We start from the raw sequence: 22868 nt of genomic DNA on the forward strand, positions 1-22868 counted from the left end.
TCTGGCCACCTTTCCAAGAGAGGTTGGGTGTAGGGCCACAGCTTTGCCTTCTCCTGAAGGTGCCCACATGCAAGGACTACAGAAGTCCCCAGCTCTTGTGTGGGGTACTTCCTGTTCTCTCCCCACACCTATGTAAGGGCAAGGGACAGTCTGACCCTGAGAGAATATGGAAGTCTAACTGTTCTTTGAAAGTTAAAAAAAAAAAAAAAAGATTTGGGGTCTGATCGACTATCTAGGCACAGGGGGAATTTTTATTATTATTTATATTTCATAATTATTATTATAATTATTTCATGTTGGCAATCAACACTTGGGGCTCAGTCCTGCAGTCCTTATTGAGATAAAGCACCCCATTAACTTGAGTGGCGAGTTTTGCTCGAATGAAGACTGAAGAGCCAGGTCTCGGTGTTGGAGAACTTAGGAGTCAAAATGTGATTCTTTGTTCCATGCTTCACTCCCTAATAGCATAGTTCAATAGGGCGCAGGTGTACCGGTGGTGCAAGGGAAGACCTTTCATATTCTTTTAGGCTCTGACAGGTAATTACATATTAGTTTCCCTTTCAATAAGTAAAGGTCTACATCATCATTTATATTCCGAGGACCAAATTCTCTGCTAGAAGTCAACAGAATTAAACCAGAAGAGAATTTCGTCCTGTATTTTTAATAGAGGGATCCACATCTAACACCCTCCCACCATTCCCTACCAAATGTAGTCAAACTTAGCACTAATTAGCAATATCAGGGATATTCTCAGAAGGAGGACTGAATGAGCCTCGGAGGCTAAACTAACTGGTCCTCCAGGCCTAGGCTGAGGCACGTTAACAGGACAGTGCCAGAGAACCCTGTCCTACCGTTGCTCATGTTGTACTCATTGTGTGGCTAAAGAGAGTAGTAATGTGTTCACAGAATCATAGAATATCAGGGTTGGAAGGGACCTCAGGAGATCATCTAGTCCAACCTGCTGCTCAAAGCAGGACCAATCCCCAGACAGATTTTTGCCCCAGATCCCTAAATGGCCCCCTCAAGGATTGAACTCACAACCCTGGGTTTAGCAGGCCAATGCTCAAACCACTGAGCTCTCCCTCCCCCCATCAACTATCCCTCCCCCTGTTGCCAACATACTATCCAGGGATTTCTGAAAATAATAATGAATAATGAATAATAATAATAATAATAATAATTTCTTCCCCCTTGTCCCGTGATAAACCCCAGGAGTGCAGGTATTTCCAGACAAGGGGGGTGAAAACCTTTCAATTATTTTCTCATTAAAACTAAAATGCTTTCTCATAACCAGAACCCAGAAGAGAGGCAATGCCAGTGGGCAAACAAATCTATATTAAGTATGTTTGCAAGAAATGTTGATATTTTGTTCCAGAAAATTCTACTTAAATTGACAGCATAGCTGAGAGTCGAGCTTATGAAATCTGAAAGGGGCAGAGGGGCCTTTATTAGAGTATCCATATGGCAATGTGTATGAAAATTGTCCTTTCCCCCAGAATATTTTAAGAACACCTATCATTTGGCGCAAACTCGTTTATTCTAAAGGCTCAAGAAAGCATGCGACAGCTAGATGTTTGCTGCTCTCAAAATGTGGTTTTAACTCAAGTAATTTCTTTACAAGGTAGAGGAATTTTAACAAATTCAATTTCCTCTACATTTAAGTTACTAGCTTATTTTGTAAATTATAAAATTTCGAATGGTAATATGCTAATACATATAGTTACATTGCCACAGACTACCCAAAACCTACCTAGGAGCCAAATTGTGCCCTCAGATACACCAAAACGTCAACAAGTTTCATGATACCTTCCAGCACAAAAGAGTACAAGGCAGGACACAGACTAAACATGCAAAATTTACCATGTGGAAAAGGAAACCCTATTGTGCACAGAATGACCTGAAAAAGACAACACAGCATATGCTGTTGGTCTGAGCAGTGGGAGTGTGGTTAAAAACAAGACTGTAAGATCACATAAAAGGCAACTGAAATCCCATTTAAAAATGTTAGACGCCAACACATCTCCTGGATTACAGCACCTTGCTATTCTCCTCAAAGAGAGGTAACCAAAAGTTGCATTGTTGTTAGGTTACCTTAACCCATGTACGGCATTTGACTGTACTTTGCTCCACTGACCCTGCTTTCATTCCTCGTTATCACTGTGGTCCACTTCAATGCGTTTTTCACCAGTGTAGGGTCTGTAGCGATGGGTGCCAATTAACCATCTTTACCACCCAAGTAACCAATGTATCCCATTAAGCATGACTAGGTGTACTTCTCTGGTTATCGATTTTGTATATGACCATTTAATTCACTTGCATTTGAAAGTATCAGGAGAAAAACCTCTAAAAACTGAACTTTTCTTAAAGCAAAAAAGGACATTTTGTTACAGGATTTAAGACTTCTGTTGACTCTGTCCGGAGAGAAGAACGACTTTGAAACATTTTGACAGCCACGGTACACTAATTTACATTGTATGAGCTTTAGCAATCTTATTACCAGCAGTTGGGAATGCAAAGAGGGACTTTTACACTTCATTGTGCTTCCAAAGTACTGGCAGATGACATGTGGTCTGAATTATACTTGTCTGAAGGCTGATGAAATTCCAAAAGGATGCATCATTTTAATTTTTGTACATCTCTCTCTCTCTCTGTGTGTGTGAGAGAGTGAGATGATAATTATATAACCTTTGAAAATATAAATCTGCACGGAATCAATAAGAAATATAAACCTGCAAGTTAAAGTCTACACAAACAATGTACAGATTCAGTGTAATGGGATTTTTGGCACTCCTAATCCCTGGAGTAGCCTGAACAATGTCTGCGGTATACTCAGCCTATAACCACAAAAGGGTAAGACCTCTTGTTCAACAGGAATTGACATATTAAAAAGAATATTAAAATATTCAACTTCTGCAAATGCTAAGGCCAGCCAAACTATCCCTTCATGATGTTGGACTGGTCTCCATTTAGTCTCCCTTTGTGTTCAGACTCTTCCCATCTGTATATATTCTCATTTGTAATACTGAATTACAGTAGGTGAGTGGTTTTTTCATTGCTGTTCAAAGCAGCATGTAAAGACTTGTTTCCCAAAAACCCACATTCAAAACAAAATAACTTAATCAAGATGCAGAGATTGTAATATTCTCCACTCAGTAAATTACTTTTAAGTGAGTGTACACTTACCTAAACTGAAGCCAAAATTTTCAAACATGGGTGTCTAAAAATAGGCACTGGCTTTGGCCAGTTTTTCAGAGGTGCTGAGTACCTGCTGCTTCCAGTGGCTTAAATGAGAGCTGCAAGTGCTCAAAACCTCTGAAAATCAGGCAATTTTTATTTAGGCATCTAAGTTTGAAAATCTTGGGCTATACTTCTGTAGTCATATGGTACCCTCATTCTGAGTGTGCAACTCTTATAGATGACAGTTGATACTCTGCCCGTGTACATCAATGGCGGTTGTATGTGGAGAACCAGGGCAGTATATTGAAAGGCTGTGGAGAATACGGATGCGCATTAACAATGACACTGACTGACTTTCTGATTTGCAGGAAAATGCTAGTGCTGCTTTCCAAACTGAGATGTACATGGACTAACCAGATGAAATCAGTCTGGTTCCATGTGACTGCTCTATGTTTTAAACTCGATTTAATTCAAAGAGTGTGATCAGTTTTTCTGTACCCCTCAGCAATGCTAATTTTGGAATATCACAATACAACCTCATGCACCAGGGCATCGTCTGTAAACCACAGGGAGCAAATTTGGTCAGGTGTTTTATGGGTTCTTTCCACCTTCCTCTGAAACATCAAGTGTAGGAAACAGGATATTGATGGACCGTTGGCCAGATCCGGTATGCCAAATTGAACAAGTGTAGCAAATCAACTTGCTTGTGCAACTTTTAACACAATGAGCTACCTGGTTGAGATTATCGATTTATCAGACTGAGGCTGGGATTTTCAAAGGAGCCTATGAGAGAGAGGTACATAAATCACACTGCACTTAGGCTCCTAACTCCCTTAGTCTCCTTTGAAAATCCAGCCACAGTATCTAACTAGCAAGTTGGTCAATAGATTCTAGAGATCAGTTTGATCTTGTACATAGTACTATCTATATTACCCTTAATGCAACTTTTACCTGCTGGTGGCCAGGCCTTGATATATCCAGTGCAGTGGACTACTGCATACTGTGCTTCTCCTTCTTTTACTGGGCCTAGGCCATTCCTATATGAGAAGAAACAATAATATTAATAAAATGTTTGATATCCAATAGAACTTGATACGAATACTAATTTTAATACAAATTTACCAATTACACTAATAATATTTAATACAGCTCTTACATAATGTTCAACAGCTCGAGTGCTGTATAAGCCATATCTAATTATAGGTAAGTATCATTTTACAGATGAGGTTAACTAAGGTACACCCTAAGGAGTCAGTGACAGAGGCAGGATTAGAACTCAGTGGTGAGCTCCCAGTGCTGTGTTCACTTCATTCTGATGTAATCTCATGCTATTTGTGAAGCATGAGTCAGATTCTGATACACAAAAACTTGTTCAAGTAAAACTGGGAGATATAGCGCTAGTGAAATGGACAACTAGAAAAGTTCATTATGACATACTATAGTGGCAACTGAAACAAACTCACCTGTATCTTTTTCGCATGGTGGTTATTCTGTTCAGAGGTAAATGATCCAAAGGGGCATTTCCACACCTAAAAACAAGCCAGCATTTGAAAGATAATATAAATGCCTGGGGGGAAAAAATCCAATTTGAACCCCTTTTAAGGATATATATTCAAGTAATATTGCGTTTGTTTTTGATTGTGTGGCTTAGAAAAGCATTTTCTGAGGGCTTGTCTATACTTACCGAGGGATTGACGCACAGCAATCAATGCATCAGCAGTCGATTTAGCGGGTCTAGTGAAGACATGCAAAATTGACTGCAGATCGCTCTCCCATCGACTCCTGTACTCCACCTGAATGAAAAGCGCAAGGGGAATCGACGGGAGAGCAATCTGCAGTCAACATTGCATAGTGTAAACCCCACGGTATTCACATAACTGAAGTTGCATAACTTAGATCGATCTCCCCCGGTAATGTAGACAAGGCCTAAGAAGTTGTTACTACTTTAACCCTCATGTTGGTTTTTGTTTGTTTGTTTTACTTTTTAGTGCCCCAGCTATTTTCAAGATGTAAAGAATAAAAAAACGCTAAGAAAACTACTGGCTCACAAAAGAAAATCCTACAGTTAACATGAGGCTAAACAAGAAATACAAGAAGAGAAAACAGCCCGAAGCAGAGAATCCCAGGATTGGTTTAAGCAGAAATGGGCTTCAGCAGATCACAAACACTTCAAAAACAAGTACGAAAACTAGATAAACATACAATTTCGGCTCTCAGCTAAACCATCCAAAAATAATTTTCCAGATTCCAAAGGATTTATTAACACGAAGAATTCACATACTATATATTGGTGTATTCACCTATAATTCTAGCTTCCAGAGGATTAATTAGCACGAAGAATTCACATACTATATATTGGTGTATTCACCAATTACTTATGTATTAGACACTAGTCATTTGTATGTACACCCATATATATCAATGCTGCCTCACATCTGGTATAACCCTTTCTACTGGAATATAAGATAGATACATCAAATACCTACAAACCCTAAACTACTTTTGTATTATCCATGTAATGTCACAGAAGTGTGTGTGTATATATTGGCCCAATATCTGACTACCTGCTACGTGTGCTCCAAACAGAACTAGCCAGAAAAAGATTCTCCCATCCCACAAAACTTTCTGAGATTTCGAAGTTTCTCCCTGTTCTGCATCAGAAGGAAACTGTCTTTTTTTTTTTTTTTTTTTGAAAATCTCAAAAATCAAAAAAATCAAAGAGACACCCACCTTCCTGCCAAGAATAGGCAATAGGCCAGTGGTTAGGTCACTCACCTTAAATGTGGGAGACCTCAGGACTTGAAGCTGGGTTTTACATGTGAATGTTTAGAATACTGGATTAGTGTGTCAATCTTTTTCTCTGGCCCAATGAATTGTTTCATTAGTGTGGAACAGCTCCAACATGAAAGACAGGAAAATCCAACTGCCCGTTGGTTAGGGCACTAACCTGGAATATGGGAGAGTCAGGTTCAAATCCCTGCTCCAAATCAGGCAGAGCAGGGTCGAGAATCTTGGCCTCCCACATCCCAGAGGAGTGTCCTAACTACTGAGATATTAGCTTTTCTGGTCTATGGCTCACTCTCTCTCACCCGCCCCCTAACATTCCATACTGGGCTTGAGGAATTTGACAGATGTTTTATCAAAACTAGCACATTCCTACAGAAAGTTTTGGTTTTGACAAACTGGCATTTTCCAATAAAAAAAATTTTGTCGGAAAACTCCTGACCATATCTAGTTCCAGCTGACTTGTACTAAAGTCAGCTTTGACTACCTAATACCTGGCTAGCCGCTATTCATGATGCCAAGTAACTTTCTGTTTACAATTTAGATCTGCATACCAGAGTATATTTATTTGTATTTCCAATTGTGTGTCTAACCGCACATTTAATTGTGTATCCACATGCAATTATCCCTTTGAAGCCAAATAGATGGTTTGAAAAGACAAAACTAAGTTTATTTTCATAAAAAAAAAAGAAAAGAAAAGAAAAGAAAGAGGAACTATATGGCAAAGAAAGAAGAAATCATGCAGCAAACATGGCAACCTCAAATAATTCACAATATTTGAGGATGTGGTGGGGTTCGGGTACAAAGACTCCCTCCCCACTAAGATTTTTTTACTAGTCACTGCCAGGAAATAGGAAGAGAAATAAATAGTAAAAAAAAGTTTAGAATTAGACACACAATGGGACTACACACGTGTGTAAGGTTACTCACGCACATTAGTGTTTGCAGGATCAGGGCCTTATAAGTAACTGTGATTTGGATGGCTGTTTCGAAAAGCTGGGGAACAATTGTAAACTGGATATTAGTTCTGGCTCCTGTCTGCTCAAAGACCTCATCACATGATCAGTAAACATGGGCCAGAGGATAAAGAGGTGCATCCTAAATGATGAACAGCAGATTGAATACTCTTACTGAGTCAATATTTGCCTGAATTAAATGAATTTTATATACAGTGTTTACAAATTAATAATAGAAGAAAATATTCTTAGAGTACGAGAGGACACGTGTATGATACTGGTTCCATAATTCCAAAACACAAATGTAATTCCTGTTTCTCAGCCCTATAACTATGGGGTTAAGTAGCAGCTTGGAGCATTGTGGAGAACTGGAAGAAGAACGTGATATGACAATGCCTTAAAGGAAACATGCAGGGGTTTTGCTATACTGAAAGGAATGCTGAAGCCTGCTCTTCCTTCTAGCTGAGCAACCTCCTGTCCTATCACTCTGCTGCCATTTGCCCTTTGTTTGGACAGTGCTACCACCACAGCTAGAGTCTCCCTGTTGTGCTTCTCAATGCGAGTAGCCAAATTAGAGCTGCCGCCTGTGTAGATAAGCGGGGGTGGTAGAGTTTCTTCACTCCTCCATAGGACCCACATAGGGCCAGCCACAATATGGTCTATAGCAGGGGTCGGCAACGTTTGGCACGCGGCTCGCCAGGGTAAGCACCCTGGCGGGCCGGGCCAGTTTATTTACCTGCTGACGCGGCAGGTTCGGCTGATCGCAGCCCCCACTGGCCGCGGTTCGCCGTCCCGGGCCAACAGGGGCAGCGGGAAGCGGCACGGGAGAGGGACTGTTACATTTATACCACTACTACTAGGACACTTCCAAAGCACCCTCAAATTGAAGGATCTCAAGGAGCTTCACACACCTGAATTGATTAGATTTAATAATTATATTTAATTAGGATGTGTTTCACTTTACATGTTCGAAACATTATGCACATACAAAGTAATCAAACAGGCTGGTCTTGGGCTTGATTTGACCTTCAAATCTTTTGGTTTGTTTGTGTTTTTGCATAATTTATTATCAGCGTACAAATTGGAAACAGGCAGCAAATGCGACGGTGTGCTTGTTCCCCTCAAAGTTACACTGATGGACCTTTCACCACATTAGATCTACTTAATGTTGTTATTACAACTATTCATTTCTATAACAGGGTCACCAAGAGGCCACATTCAGGATCAGGCTCCTGTTAATCATTTTCTTGCGTGTTATTTGGCAAACAAACATCCGAACAGTCACAGAAACTTACTCGAAGTTTGAAAATTGTGAAATAACTCCCCCCCCACCCCAAGCTCCCCCAGATCTAACGTTTACTCATGTATTTAGGATTAACCAGTTGATCATTGGTTAATTTTCACATAGCTGGCTAACTCAGTCAGTAACTAAATTCCTGCTCGTCTTCAACCTATTTTTAGGTATTACTGGTTTGTTGGGGAAAAAAACAAAAAACATGAACTCACAGAGCCAAGTTTCCAGTCTACTTTTGAAGGCTTCTTTCCAGAAGTATTGATTTAAATAATCAAACTTTAAGAGACAATGGTTTACATGCCAGTGGTTAAGATGGTCTGAGGCTCTCTGGAAAAGCACACAATATAGCACTCTAGTACAGATATGATTTAATGACCTACTTGTTAATTACAGGAATTACAGATTGCAAATTGACACTAGATATAAAAGCAAGCATACTGGAAATGTCTAATCAGCATATAACCGTACATCTCATATTTTTTAAACCAGGTCGAACCTGATAAAATGGACAAAAATCTTGAGGTCTGAGAAGGGATAAGCGTATTGAAGGAATAGAGAATTGTGTACCTCATTCTGCAAATGAAGGAACGTCTTGATCCCATGCACATCCTCATTGAGGACTGCTGACCTTCCTTCTTTACTGTTCCAGTCTTCAAGTCCAAAATTCGCCCTAGAAAAACCAAGGAGAGCAATTCACGATCTTGCCTTTTGCCTGCTAGGAACTGACAAATTAATTTTACATGGGCCCCCAAACGGCCACGCGATAGGTAAAAAATTCTGGAAATTATTAACACAATGTGAAAATGAACCAGCGATATGGATATGAAATGCTTCATACAGCATTAAGCAAGGCCCTCTTCCCTCTAAGTTTTTTCAATGAGAACAGTATCTTTCACTAATACAGGTTATACAATTTTAATAGCGAGGCTATTTTTTAAAAATCAACATTTTGTTTTGGTATAGTGTAGCAACAAACCTAGTTAGTGTAACAAAAGATGCAGCTCTGTTGGTATTAAAATGAACGGAAAACCTAGAATATAAAGAAGTCTCCCCATAAATACACAATGACTTAGTTTGGAAATAAGTTTATTCCCACATATTAAGCCCTGAAATTACTGTCAGATATTTAGATCTATAGAATTATTTTATTCCCACAGGGAATAGGAATTAATTGAAGACATGCACATCTGTGAATGGGAGGAAAATCTTTACAAAACACTTTAAAATTGAATATTTTAAAAACAGAACTAAGTAGCGAAGAGCATTCCCTACTGACTATCAAGGTACATTAAAGGTTTTTGGTGCTGTAGGAATGTTATTCTTTACTAACCAAGAACTGGATTGTGCCTTCACAGCCTGGAGCAAGGGGTAGTACATAAACCACACTAGCCCGGATGTAGTCCTGGGAGGCATTGTTATTTGGAGACACCCCTCTAAGGCACAATTCCCTCTCAGTTCCTGCAGGGTGCAGGAGAATGGTGGTCATTTGATGCAGGTCTGTGCTACCAGCAAGTTATGGCACCATCTCCCCCAGCTCAACTGTGCTGGCCAATGTGCTAGAGCAGTGGCTCTCAAACTTTTTTACTGGTGACCCCTTTCACATAGCAAGCCTCTGAGTGCAACCCCCCCTTAAATATATAAAAAAGTGTTTTTAATTTGTAACACCATTATAAATGCTGGAGGCAAAGCAGGATTTGGGGTGGAGGTTGACAGCTTGTGACCCCCACTGTAATAACCTTGCGAGCCCCCGTGGGGTCCCAACCTCCAGTTTGAGGACCCCTGTGCTAGAGGGACTGCGCCAAGGCTCATCCACTCTCCGCAGTCCAGGTAGCTTGCAGAGGGATTTAAGTGGGGAGAGTCACTCACTTCTCTATTCTTCCTGCACTGGCCTGTTTCCAAGCCACAGTCTAGCCTCCCAAATTAATAACTAAAGTTTAGAGGGAAAAAATCACTAGACAAGAGTCAATTCACAGATAAAAGTAACAATACAAGAAAGCACAGATAATTAATTTTAGATACTGTAGAGAACGTGTGAATACGAGTCCAATTTTCCATCCATTTGATCAGACAAATCAAATTAAGCAATTTTATGATTTTTTTGCCTTTATAGCAAATCACTTCCCTGTACATGGAAAGGAGGAGAAAAGTTGCTTTCAGGGAAAAAAATATTTTTAAACTGAAATAGCCAATATAAATGCCTGAAGTGAAGCTTTTCGTAAAAACCAGGAATAAAAATGCCTTTCAAAAAAGTAATAGAAATATTTCTGCTTTTATCACTAAGCAGCATGCCAAAAATATATAAGCAACCTTTACAGTATTAGATGGCTACTAAGTTTAAAATTGCCCATGTGTGTTCCTTTGGCACTGAATGCTTTGACAAAGCATGTACCCGAAAGTCACAATTTTAAGAGTAGTGTTTCGCTTTGTAATGTCTTATGAAGATGTGTCAGATAACATTTAATGGGCCAGATCGTGCCCTGACTTACACTCCATGTAACATCAGTGACACGCATGGGGAGTGAGTCAGAAAATGATTTTGAGCAATAGATATTATGACACAGCTCTCAAGCAGCTTGTTTCAATTATCACTCAAATGTTTATTAGTCTTTGCATAGTTGGATCAATACAACTTGTTGTTTATTATTAGAGTTTATGAATAAACGTTTAATATTAAAATAAAGGGGTGGGTGTTAATATTAATTAAACAGATAAAGGGCCAAGTTTTCAGCTGCCCTTCAACTAGTTTCCAAAATTGTGCTCATGAACATAGGCTCTCTGGGGCAAGAACTGTCTCCTACAGGACTGGGTCCTCTAGGGACTGCTGTAATACAAATAAAATCATCATCATTATAATGATGTTAGGGCTGCAGAGTATGCATGACTGTAAACTGGGCAGATGCCTCACTACCCAGCCTGCATGTACCAATGCATTTGTACACACAAGCAATGGTGGAGGAACATCTGTGGACACAAGTTTAGAGGCTAGTTTTAAAAACATGAACCATGTAGCATTTGGAGCCCCTGTGTACTATATATATTGACATTACTTCTCACACACCCCATTAGTACAACTATAAGAGGGAGGTCCTGATTTCTAATAGTGCCAATTAAGATACATGCATCTCAGATTGCCACTGATGTAAACCTAAGACTGTAAAAGAGGCTGTGAGACAGCATGACGTGTGGCAAAGCGTATTTTTCCAAGAGCACTAGGGGAAATAAAAACAGGCTTTCAGCCTTTATCCACACTCCTAATGAGGTCTGGAAAGACATAAAATCCTGATCTAATGCTGTAGTGCAATGTCTGTCATGATATTTTATCAGTGTGATGACTCAGGACTGCATCAACACAACATGATCAGGTACCGATGCCACATTACAGGCTCATCCCCCTCTCTCACCACTCCATTCTTGACTACGTGGATTGCTCCATTCCTAACTGCATGGGGTTAAGAAATGAGGGTCCTGGCATTTTTTACCCTGATGGATCCTGTTGCTTGGCACTCCCCCACTTTGTCTGGCACACACTTATCAGGCAGTTTGGGCAGATCACCAGTCACTGTTGCTCCACCTGGGAGCAAGTATCTATCAGAAGTGTGAATCTCCTACAGTGTCACATGTAGGGCTTGGAAGATCTGCTCACGGCACGCGGATCAGTGACACAGATGGCCATCTGCTTTATCATCTCCAGAACTACAATTTGTTACAGCTGCTCACGTGGTGGACCCCGGAGTATGCCAAATTACAATCAAGCACAGAGCAAATAAATCACAGCTGCATGCCATATGAGCAGCTAAGCTCTATATTCTGATGATAATTCTGTCATAAGATCATAAAATATTCATCCCTCTGTGTGCTTCTGCATCTGTTACACTAATACAGTTTCGCTGGTGATATATGCTCATTTAGGATCTCTCCACAGGAAACACATGTGCAAAACATATTTGATTCTGATGCCGGCAACAATATTCTGATTAATAAGGAAGTTTTGCGGAATAGTAATACAAATTACTGTAATATAATACTATACACATTATGTGCATCTTCTCTTTTTTTCTAGTATATATTGTAGATCAGTCTTAAGAGAAAAGGTCCAATATGGGTAACACATCAACGTTACCATCTGGATCACTAATCAGCTTTTGCAGTAAACTATTATTTTGTGTGTAGTTTATTTTAGTCTTAAACTAAATCCTTCCCCTGCTCCAGCTCTAGCAAGCACAGTGCCCACCTTCCAGCCGCAACACTGCTCTGAATGACACTTGGGCCTCATCATCATTATAGTATTTGCAGAGCTTAAATTACACTGTAGTTTGGTTTGCAGAGAAAGAGTGAAAGAAAAATTGAGCAGAATTACACATAGAAGCCAACATATAAACTGCTTGGATTTGGACATAATTGATAACTTATTGAAAGTTCCCCATTACAGTTCAAATTCAAAATGCAGCACTGCTTAAACCAGTGTGAGGCAAATTTACAGCCAAACCAGGGTCACTTAGGATGCAGCTGCAACTTATCACCAAGCAGGGCCTGAGTCAGATGGCCCCAGGCTCAGGTATTTCAACAACCGCAGCACAATTGCAGATCAGTCTGAGCAACAGTGCTACCTGGCCAGGAACTCTCCTGCTACCTCACAGGGCACCCGACTCCAGAGATTCCCAGTCTGCTCCTGCTCCCTCCCCAGCTTTGCCTGGGCCCAGCCTCAGTATTGTCTTTGCTCTGCATTAGCCTCGCTCCAGCCTTGTTACTGACCCGCTCCAGCCTTGCCTCCACCTCCTGATCCGCCCCAAATGCTTGGGCTCTGACTCTCCAGTTCTGACCTTCCGTGTATCTGGACTCTGGCTTTTGTATCAATTTAGCTTGTCTTTGGACTCTGACCATCCGCCTTCGACCTCTGGCCGGCAGCTGGACTCTGTCTAGTTCTGATTCTGGTTTGACTACGAACTCTGAACTCGGGTATTGACCCTGGCCCGACCCTGGATCTTAATTCCAGGACCAACCCCACGCCTAGCTGCGACCCACGCTCCAAACACTAGGCCTGATTATCAGAGGCCTTGCCTAACACCCAACAATACACCATCTGTCCCCTGAAAGGTGAACCACAATACAACCCAGGCTCCTGATGTCAGATGCTATTGCTGTTAGGTGCTGCCAAAGTCAATAAGCATCATGAGAGACAGGGTTCAGAAGATGAATTATCTGTGTAAAATTAGAAAGAGCCATGCAAGGATCTCACCACTAATAAGAACGGCAAGTAACCAATCCAAAGCAGTGATGATACAGGCCACAGATGCTCCGATACTGTGACAAATTTTCAAACAGGTTCTAAAAATGTTCCCATAATGATCACAGGTGCATCTGTACACAAGTACAAAACCCTGACCCTTGCATGTGCAAATGGGTATTTGTGTATGTACCAGCCCATTTGCCATTTTGATACTCAAATCCTTTTTTCATAACAGAATATTTGAGATGGACCTATGCCACAAAGTTCAGACCCAAATCTGGAGTTTCTCAATGTTCATGGGGTTTCCAAGCTGGGATTTTGGCTCAAGCCTATCTTTATGCAATAGCTGCAGACCGTTCAAAAATTTGGCCATCTGTGTTTAAACATTGCATGCTAAATTTTATAAGTGGATAATCAGACACAGCCTTGGCTTTCTTACTTTTTTCCCATTCTTTCTTTGGTGGATTTGATTCCCACTAGAGAGAGAGGCAAGGTGGTTGAGGTAATATATTTTATTAGACCAACTTTTGTTTGAGAGAGATAAGATTCCCACTAGACAGCTAAACCTAATTTCTAATTCTATAGCAAGCTCTTTTTCTCTGTTTGATTCCTAGATCCTACAGTGTCTCTTCCTACAGGCAGTAATTTAAGGACAAAAAAGCCTGGTATGGCAAGGTAGAAGGTTACAGCTTTACTTCTTCAGGAATCCTCCCTACAGAGCGTCCTTCAAGTTCAGTTTCCTTCCAAATTCCCTTTTTCCCAAAGATAAAATTATCACCATCAGACAACATTATTTTCACAATGACAGGTGAGGGATTGGGGTCTGCTGCATGGCAGTGTAATACTCCTCTTGAGAAACAAAAGACCATCTCTTCTCTAAGCCTGGAGAGATTTCTCTTCTCTCAGTCCCCAGCAATGTACAATTGGCAAGGTGCATAATGGGACTTTCTACCTAACTCTGAAACATCAGGGATAGGCTGATGCCAGAGGCAGAATCTTGGACTTCATAGAACAATGGTCTGATCTGGTATAGTAAATCTTACATTCCCTTAGACATCATCACTAACAGCAAATATCAAGCTTCACGTAGTAGCCCACAGAGTCTCATTTTTAAAGGACAAAGGTCGCTTTTTTACAATTAATCTCAACCCCTTTATTTTCTAAATATTCTTTTTTCCCCCTGTAAAGATAAAATAAATGACAAAATTAAAAGTTTGGTTTGGCCAACATAACAAAAGATGACTTTGTGCTCCTTGAAAATACTCCACATGCTGATCAGGGAAGCCAAATAGAACACAGGAACACTGCACCAAAAGAATCCTTATGAAAACCAAAAACATCTTTATTGTGGTATAATAAAAAAGGAGCAAACCAGGATACGGATACAGGAAAACAAGAGGAAATGATTAACAATGAAAGCAAACTAATGGTCAAGTGACTGATGCTATCTGATGTGGTTCCAAATATAAACTGACCGCTGAATTTAAGGGTCACTGGACAAAAGACTATTCTACAATGGTGCGAGGTACTAGAATTTTAATACTTTTAAAAGGTAACAGAGCCAATCTTAAAGATTATGTGCATGGAGAGTAATTTCAAATAAAACTTCTAGCTGCAACTCTACCATGCTAAACAGCAATGGTCAGAAATTATATTTGTATTGCAGCAGCACACTGGGCCCCAATCGTGGAGAAGGGCCTCGTTGTGCTAGGCATTGTACAAATGATGCTCCCTGCTCCAAAAAGCTTACAATCTAAGGATACGTCCACGCTACCCGCCGGATCGGCGGGTAGTGATCGATCTATCAGGGATCCATTTATTGCGTCTCATCTAGACGCGATATATCGATCCCCAAACGCACTCCCCGTCGACTCCGGAACTCCACCAGAGTGAGAGGCAGAAGCGGAGTCGACAGGGGAGCCGTGGCCATCGATCCCGTACCGTGAGGACGGGAGGTAAGTTGATCTAAGATACGTTGACTTCAGCTACGTTATTCTCATAGCTGAAGTTGCGTATCTTAGATCGATCCCCCCCTCACCCCCCCCAGTGTAGACCAGCCCTAAGTAAATTCTTGGGAGAATTTCAAGAGCACGATACAAAATGAAGTGCACATTACAAAGTTATTTCTATTATGGTAGCTCAATCAAAGAACATGAAAGGTTTGGATGGAGATAATGTGATAGAAGAACTGCTCCTGTTCCACTGAAATCCATGGGGAGCAGGATCAGACCTGTAACCTGAGAGTTACTCATTCTTGCTTCTGAATAAGTGATCAAATAAGTTCCCAGAAAGCTGAATTTTTGCAGCATTGATGAGCAATCAGAACAGATGATTTTCTTTTAGTTGACTCTATGCCAGTATGGAGAAATGTGACAGACATCAGAATTTAGATTTCAGCAATTTTAATTTGATCTTTGGTCACTTAATCCAAACGGTATTGAGAAACTCCGATATACATCAGTTAAGTTTATTTCTTCATTGACGTATTTCATCACCAGTTTACTTTTCAATTGTCATTCTATCCGCATGCACCGACTGGTATTAAATATTAAGGGTCATATCTCCGCAAGTGTAAATTGAGATAGCTCCATTGAAATCAACAGAGCTGTGATGATTTACACCAGTGGACCATATGGCCTGAAATGCATAAATACAATGTTTCAAACAGGTAGATCAAATGGTCTAAATCTGATCGATTCAGCTACAGCTGCGTTTACCATCGGACATTAAGAAGCTAATTCTGACTGATCGTCATTGTTTTACTGCATTAATACAAAAATCAAAAGGAAAAAAAATGGGTGTTTACATTTTTATGCTCTTAAAATCATTAGTAAAGACCACTGCACATTTAAGGCAGCTCAGAGAGGGCTTTAAACTATATTAAGTTACTACAACAGGATATATTTACATCTTCCCCATGGATCCTCAGTGTTTCCAAATTGGCCTAAGACTAATATGTTCCTAAGGTAAACGGGAACACAAACGCAATACTCTGAGACTCTCCTTCCTCCCTGGAACCCGTTTTTTTTTTGTTTGTTTTTTTTTAACGTATACACAGCCACAAGCACATGAAATAGGATGGTCCGTTCGAAAAATGTCACCTTCGCATCAGTTGTGCTCCTAAAATTAGTATGTTATTTAAGATTTGTATGCAGGTAATATTCACCATATGCTAGGTACTGTCTGTGCACATGCACAAGGACACAGGCTCTACCCTAGCTTACAGTCTAAGGCCCCAATCCTGCAGGTGACAGTGCTCAGGCTGACTGCTGCACTCACAAGGAGCTCCACGGACTTAAATGGGGTTTGCTGTGGATTCAGCACAGAATCTGCATGCTGTCCATTGCAGGATAGGGCCCTCGGAAGATCAACAAGAAAGCAAGCAAGCTCGCTCTTAAATATCCGAATATGCAAGTTATACAAATATCAACAGTACACCTTGTAATATTACAATGATAAAAATACAATAAATTAATAAAATAAATCCAAGAAAAATGTTCATCTCCGGTCCTCATTGAGAAGAAAAGACATAACACTCTACAATTAAGAAGAGCAACAGCATTTTCACTCCAGGCTACGCATTCAAAGATTGGGGTGAGTTTTAGCCTAGCCCAAAGTTTTACATAGCCATACAATTGTCTGTATTGTACACAAATACCAATGTCACGGTGTAGATCTCTCAGGCAGAGCCTTGCTAATCTTCTGTTCATTATACCACCACCCCTTTGTGCTCCCTCTTTAGCTGGTATCCCCTTTTCTCTCTTTAATCTGTGACAAAACTACATGAATTCTTGATTATGTTTAAAATACATGGGGGAGGGAAGCATGAAAAACATGCCACTTCAACACACACTGGAATATGACAAGCTGAAGAGACAGAGAGCGCGCGCGCTAACCTTTCATGCTCGCCTTCCTCCAGGGCTGGCTCTAGGATTTTTGCCGCCCAAAGCAAAAACAATTTTGGCCGCCCCCCCCTTATTTAATTACCCCACCTCCGGCCCCGCCTGAACTCCGCCCCTTCCCCAAATCCCCAGCCCTGCCTCCTCCCCCCAGGCTCTCAAGCCTAAAAGGGAGCGAGGGAGGGGGAAAAGCGGCGCCGCGGCCGCTCGGGATCTCCCCCTCCCTCCCAGGTTTGAGAGCCTGGGAGGGAGGGGGAGACTCCGAGTGACCGCGGCGCGGGCGCCGCTTCTCCCCCTCCTTTCCAGGCGCCCAAGCCTGGGAGGGAGGGGGAGCAGCGGCGCGCAAAACGGCCGCTCGGGATCTCCCCCTCCCTCCCAGGTTTGAGAGCCTGGGAGGGAGGGCGAGTAGCGGCACGCGAATCAGCTGTTTCGCGCGCCGTGGCAGCAGCAGCGGAGGTGAGCTAGGGCGGCCGGGGCACATTTTTAGGGGCGGCATTCTGGCCCCTAAAAATGTGCCGCCCCAAGCACCAGCTTATTTTGCTGGTGCCTAGAGCCAGCCCTGCTTCCTCACTGCAAACCTCCGCCAAACACAACTTCTGCAAGATGAGAGTGGCATTCTTTGAAATATCCACTTTCCATTGCTTTAGACATACCATATACATGATGTAGCACCGCTAGTGTTCTGTGCATCACATAATTAGTATATCATGCAGAACAGATGGGCTTGATGGTTTTTGCATATTTAAAATATATAGAATATTTATTTTGTATAAAATTTTTTTTAAAAATATTCACATTTTTAATTCAGAGAAAAAAAAAAAAAGAGGTTCTGGGTAGCACAATGGGTGCCAGTTCAAATTCTAGCTTAGATTATGAGTAAAATGAGTTTGATGGGACAGCCTCATTCCACGTTTGCATTTGGCCACCATAACTAGCATGAATAAAATCCCTGCTTCAGAAAGGACCAGAAATTGAACAGTGAAGGTGGTAAGGTGAGAGAGGGATGGGTTGATTCAGGTCAGCCTGGAAGAGTACCTGCGGGAGGGGCGGGGGGGGGGGGGAGAGAACTTGACTGGCGTAATGCCTGACTCCTGCCAATGCTATTAGTTTCTCATTTTCCTGAGGATGAAATAAGTACACAAATGAAAAAAGAAGATGAAAAGTTATAGCTAGTGAAAAGTGTAAGGTGCAAGGACCATAGGATTGTGTGTTTAACATAAAAATGCTCATCCCAATAAATACAAATGCAAAATGAATCAAGTTTCTTCAGATTGTAACAAATCCGTGACCATTTATGACTGCACAGTTGTCACAGTACTGTAAGCCATGGCAACTCAGAACTACATGGGGGCAGCACAGATAGAGCTCAGATCCTTCTGCTTCAAAATCAGGGGTTCCTACTACATAAGTGAGAATCTTCTTCAGCTGTGAGCAGTATAGGGCCTATGAAACAGCTTAACAGTTCTAGTTCTGTCCAGCAGAGAGCAGTGACAGAGATGCACACAGTACATTAATGAGAACTTATGAATATGTACACAGTGAGTTTCTATGCCTGCAGATAATAGTTCCCAATAGCCTAACATATTATGATTTACAAAAAGTCCTGATGAATTATAGCCAGATCTGTACACAAATAGCACCAGTAAGAAATATACATGCTCACTACTTGATATATAAAGAATACAGGCTGTACTGTTGATTTATTTTTCTTCACAACTATGGATATGATATCAATGAATAAGTGGAGCTACTGTAATCTGTTAGCTCCAAATAAGTGAAAAGAAATCTCACCTTATCAAACTATTAAATATGCTATTTAGAATGAGTATATATTCTATACTGTGGTTTTCAAACTGTGGGTTGCAACCCAGCACTGGGTCATGCAATGTAAGGCACTGGGTCACAGAGGCTCTGGTCAGCACTGCCGACTGGGCCGTTAAAGTCCTGTCGGGGGTGCTGCCCTGCTAAGGCAGGTTAGTCCCTATCTGTTCTGACACTGCGCTGCATCCCAGAAGCGGCCAGCAGCAGGTCCAACTCCTAGGCAGGAGGGCCCTGGGGCTCCATGTGCTGCCTCCGCCCCAAGCACTGGCTCCACACAATTCCCAGCCAATGGGAGCTAGGGGGGCAGTGCCTGTGTGCCTCCGCCTAGAAGACGGACCTGCTGCTGGCCACTTCTGGGGCGCACCATGGTCCGTGGTGCCAGGACAGGCAGGAAGCCTACCTCTGCACCCCAGCTGCACCACTGACCTGGAGCTGCCAGAGGTAAGCCTGCACCCCAACCCAGTGCCCCAGCCCTGAGCCCCCTCCCACACACTGAACTCCTCATTCCCAGCCCCACCCCTAAGCCCTCACCCCCACACCCCAACCCTCTGCCTCAACCCTGAGCCCCTCCCACACCCTCATCCCCAGCTCCACTGGGTCGCGGGCATCAACAATTTTCTTTAACTGGGTTGCCAGAAAAAAAAAGTTTGAAAACCACTGTTCTAGACTGCACATGTTTCCTCTGTATTAATTAAAAATTCCTCAATTATCAATCACTTCATGATGGACAATGTAAATGCAAGCCAGCAAAAGCTGGCTCTCTTCACTGGCTCAGTTCTCAGTGGAATTATTTTAAGCTCCGTATTGGTGTTAACGTTTACTGCATTAAACTGTGACAGATGTTGTATAAGCATTAATGTCATGCTATGACATTTTTACAATAGAATGAAGTGTGGATTCATATCAACAGCAATTAAAAGCAAAAAAATAAATAAATAAAAAGGAATATGACTGAAATGTAGCGGTTTTTCTGAATTTTTCTTTCCTCTATTGGCAAGAGGAAGAGCTGAGCTGTGGCAAGGGAATTGTAAGGATTTTTTAAAATGAAGTAAAACAGCCCATATTGCAGATGTTTTCCTCATTTAACTTCTTACAAAGCTCATAAGGCCAAAAGGTCTCCATTATGTCTGCCCTCATATTTGACTAATCAGTCTGCATCACGTAATTCTCCACAACTCAGGGCAAACGTGTATCATCACAATGAAATTCAAAAGGAAACTATGTGGGCTTTTTGAGTCTTGCAACTGGGTTATTTTTAAAAGGCTAGTTTTACATATCACATGTGAGCTTCGCTGAAGATAAAGCCTGCCAAAACTGAAAAGGCAACAAGTAAATGATTCAAATCACGTTTAAAACGAATTAGGTTTAAAAAATAACAAAAAGGAGAATAAAGACGTATTCTCAAAACTCCCACTTATGTAATGATCATATTATTTATGTAGGAAGAACAAAAACTATGCTAAGCAGTATATTGGTGTGACCTTGAACAAGTCATTTAAACTCTCCAAGGCTCAGTCCCCCATTTGTAAAAATGGGATAATAATCCTTCCTTTTCCTTCTCTTTGTCTGTCGTGGCTATTTAACCTGTAAACTCTTTGGGTCATGAACTGAATCTTACTAAAGGTTTGTACAGTGCTTAGCAAAATGATCTCAGTAGATATCTCTGGGTCAGTGGTGGGCAACCTGCAGCCCATCAGGCTAATCCGCCGGCGGGCCGTGAGACAGTTTGTTTACATTGACTGTCCACAGGCACAGCCACCCGCAGCTCCCAGTGGCCGCGGTTCGCCATTCCTGGCCCATGGGAGCTGGGGAAAGCAGCACGGGCCCAGGGACATGCTGGCCACCGCTTCCCACAGCTCCCATTGGCCGGGAATGGTGAACAGTGGTCACTGGGAGCTGCGGGCGGCTGTGCCAAAGTAAACAAACTGTCTCACGGCCTGCCAGCGGATTACCCTGACGGGCCACATGTGGCACGCAGGTTGCCCACCACTGCTCTAGGTGCTACCATAATACAAATAAATAATAGGGGTTAATAATTCCATCTCCCCTATACAAAATGAGGTGGGCAGTTGTACTGTGTGTTCTGTTACAGCTTCCAGAAGGTGAATTTCAAGGAAAGCCCAAGTAGGAGAAAATTACAACAGCCCAGTCTGTAGGTGAGCAAGGCACGAATGACTGTAGGTCCACATTAGAGAGAAGGCAGACTTTTCAGAGCTGGAGATGGAAACAGCTACTCCAAAATGTTTTCTCAACACGGAATTCCATGCTGGGAGAACACTCCAAAATAACTTTATAAAAATACTGTAACTCACAGATTAAGTGAAATATATTAAAACCTAAACCAAAGAACAAGATGTGAACCACATTCAGTTTTATGAACTGCATGGGCATTCCTACACTAACAAAATAAAATAAACAATAATAGTTTAATATGAATGCTACCTACCTCCATTAAAATTATCTGCCTGATTAAAGGTTTTTTGAGACATACCACTGCTAAATGAGCTCGTTTCCTGATGCTGCTTTTATTAGGTCATCAAGATCATGTCACAAGTAATTTCCCTGGCTGCAGGGTTTTCACAGTATTTTATTTAATAGAATTAAAACAAAGTATAATCTGGTACCAGAATTTATCTGTGGTTTCTCTGTCAACATGAGCCAAGTTTAGATTTAACACCCTTCTAATGATTTCCAAACTAATTGCTGGGGGACACCAAGCCACAACCAGGGAGTGACCACGCTAGGAGGTTCTACTGTACAGTGGCATTCATTTTCCATCAAAAAAATTCAGAACAAGTTAAGTCTGACAGAGCTGACAGTGGTAGAGGATGGTGAGAGGAGAAACTGCCATGAATGCTCACTGTTCTTTTAGTCGTGCCTTTGGCAGCTAGGAAATAATTACTAGCAAAGGAGAGTTTCCACAAGAACCAATGCTACACCAGCTCCATGCATAGAATTCCCTTTAAAGTGCATGTAAAGCAACTGTAGCACGAGGCCCTGCAGCATCAGACCCATACAGGATGTTATTTCTGTTTCCATTTAACTAATGTAAACTTCAGTTTGCCCTTTCTATTGCAAATCTCTATTTAAAATGCCTCTGCATTACTGAAGTGTTATTACTCCCACTTTATCTGAAGGTTGATCTTACACGTGGTGAAAGATTGGACAGCTATAGTTAACTTTTCAGATGTGAAGTCGGTGGCAAATTTAAGTGGACACTTAAGACAAAATGTTTTGGCCCTGATTCTCCTCTCACTTATACTGTAACTCAACTGATGTCAGTGAAATTACACTGGCGCAAGAGGAGAATCAGGCTCTATTTTTTATGTTATTCTTTCCTCATGAATCAGAGTTTAGAAGCTTTTTTTTTTTTTTTTAACTAATCCACAGAAAGTGTAAGGTAACCGCGTCTCCCCTTCAGTCTTACTATCTGCCATTTGTTGTCATGATGTAATGCTTCTAACTTGTGTTTCATTCTTGTGAGGGTGGTCTCACCCTGTGCACTACAAGAGAGCTGAGTGGGTGGAATTTAGAAAGGGACTCCATTTCTTATGCATCTTCTATTAAACTTAGTTTGAAATAATCTCCCTTAATTAAAACACTGCTTGTTTTTCTAGTCTGCCACTGGATAATTTTTATACTTTACATAGCATCATAGAAAGGTGGGGCAGGAAGGAATCTCGAGAGGTCACCTAGTCTAGCCCCCTGAG

General features: G+C 41.4%; 1 protein-coding gene across 8 annotated transcripts in view; it reads right to left on the reverse strand.

Moving 5' to 3' along the window:
* The window catches only part of ARNT2 (aryl hydrocarbon receptor nuclear translocator 2), a 137772-nt gene that overhangs the window by 52621 nt on the left and 62283 nt on the right, over positions 1 to 22868 (reverse strand). For all 8 annotated transcript variants that reach the window (XR_004647578.1, XR_004647576.1, XR_004647577.1 and 5 more), the window contains 3 exons: positions 8779 to 8881; positions 4641 to 4706; positions 4129 to 4214 (listed from right to left, as the gene is read on the reverse strand). Coding sequence is in view for 5 of the 8 variants with exons in the window: in XM_034784949.1 (XP_034640840.1) it covers positions 4129 to 4214; positions 4641 to 4706; positions 8779 to 8881 (255 nt within the window). In the remaining 3 variants the exon portion in view is untranslated. The remainder of the gene's footprint in view (positions 1 to 4128; positions 4215 to 4640; positions 4707 to 8778; positions 8882 to 22868) is intronic.

The sequence above is a fragment of the Trachemys scripta genome, chromosome 10, assembly GCF_013100865.1.
Source record: "Trachemys scripta elegans isolate TJP31775 chromosome 10, CAS_Tse_1.0, whole genome shotgun sequence".
NCBI lineage: Eukaryota > Metazoa > Chordata > Testudines > Emydidae > Trachemys > Trachemys scripta.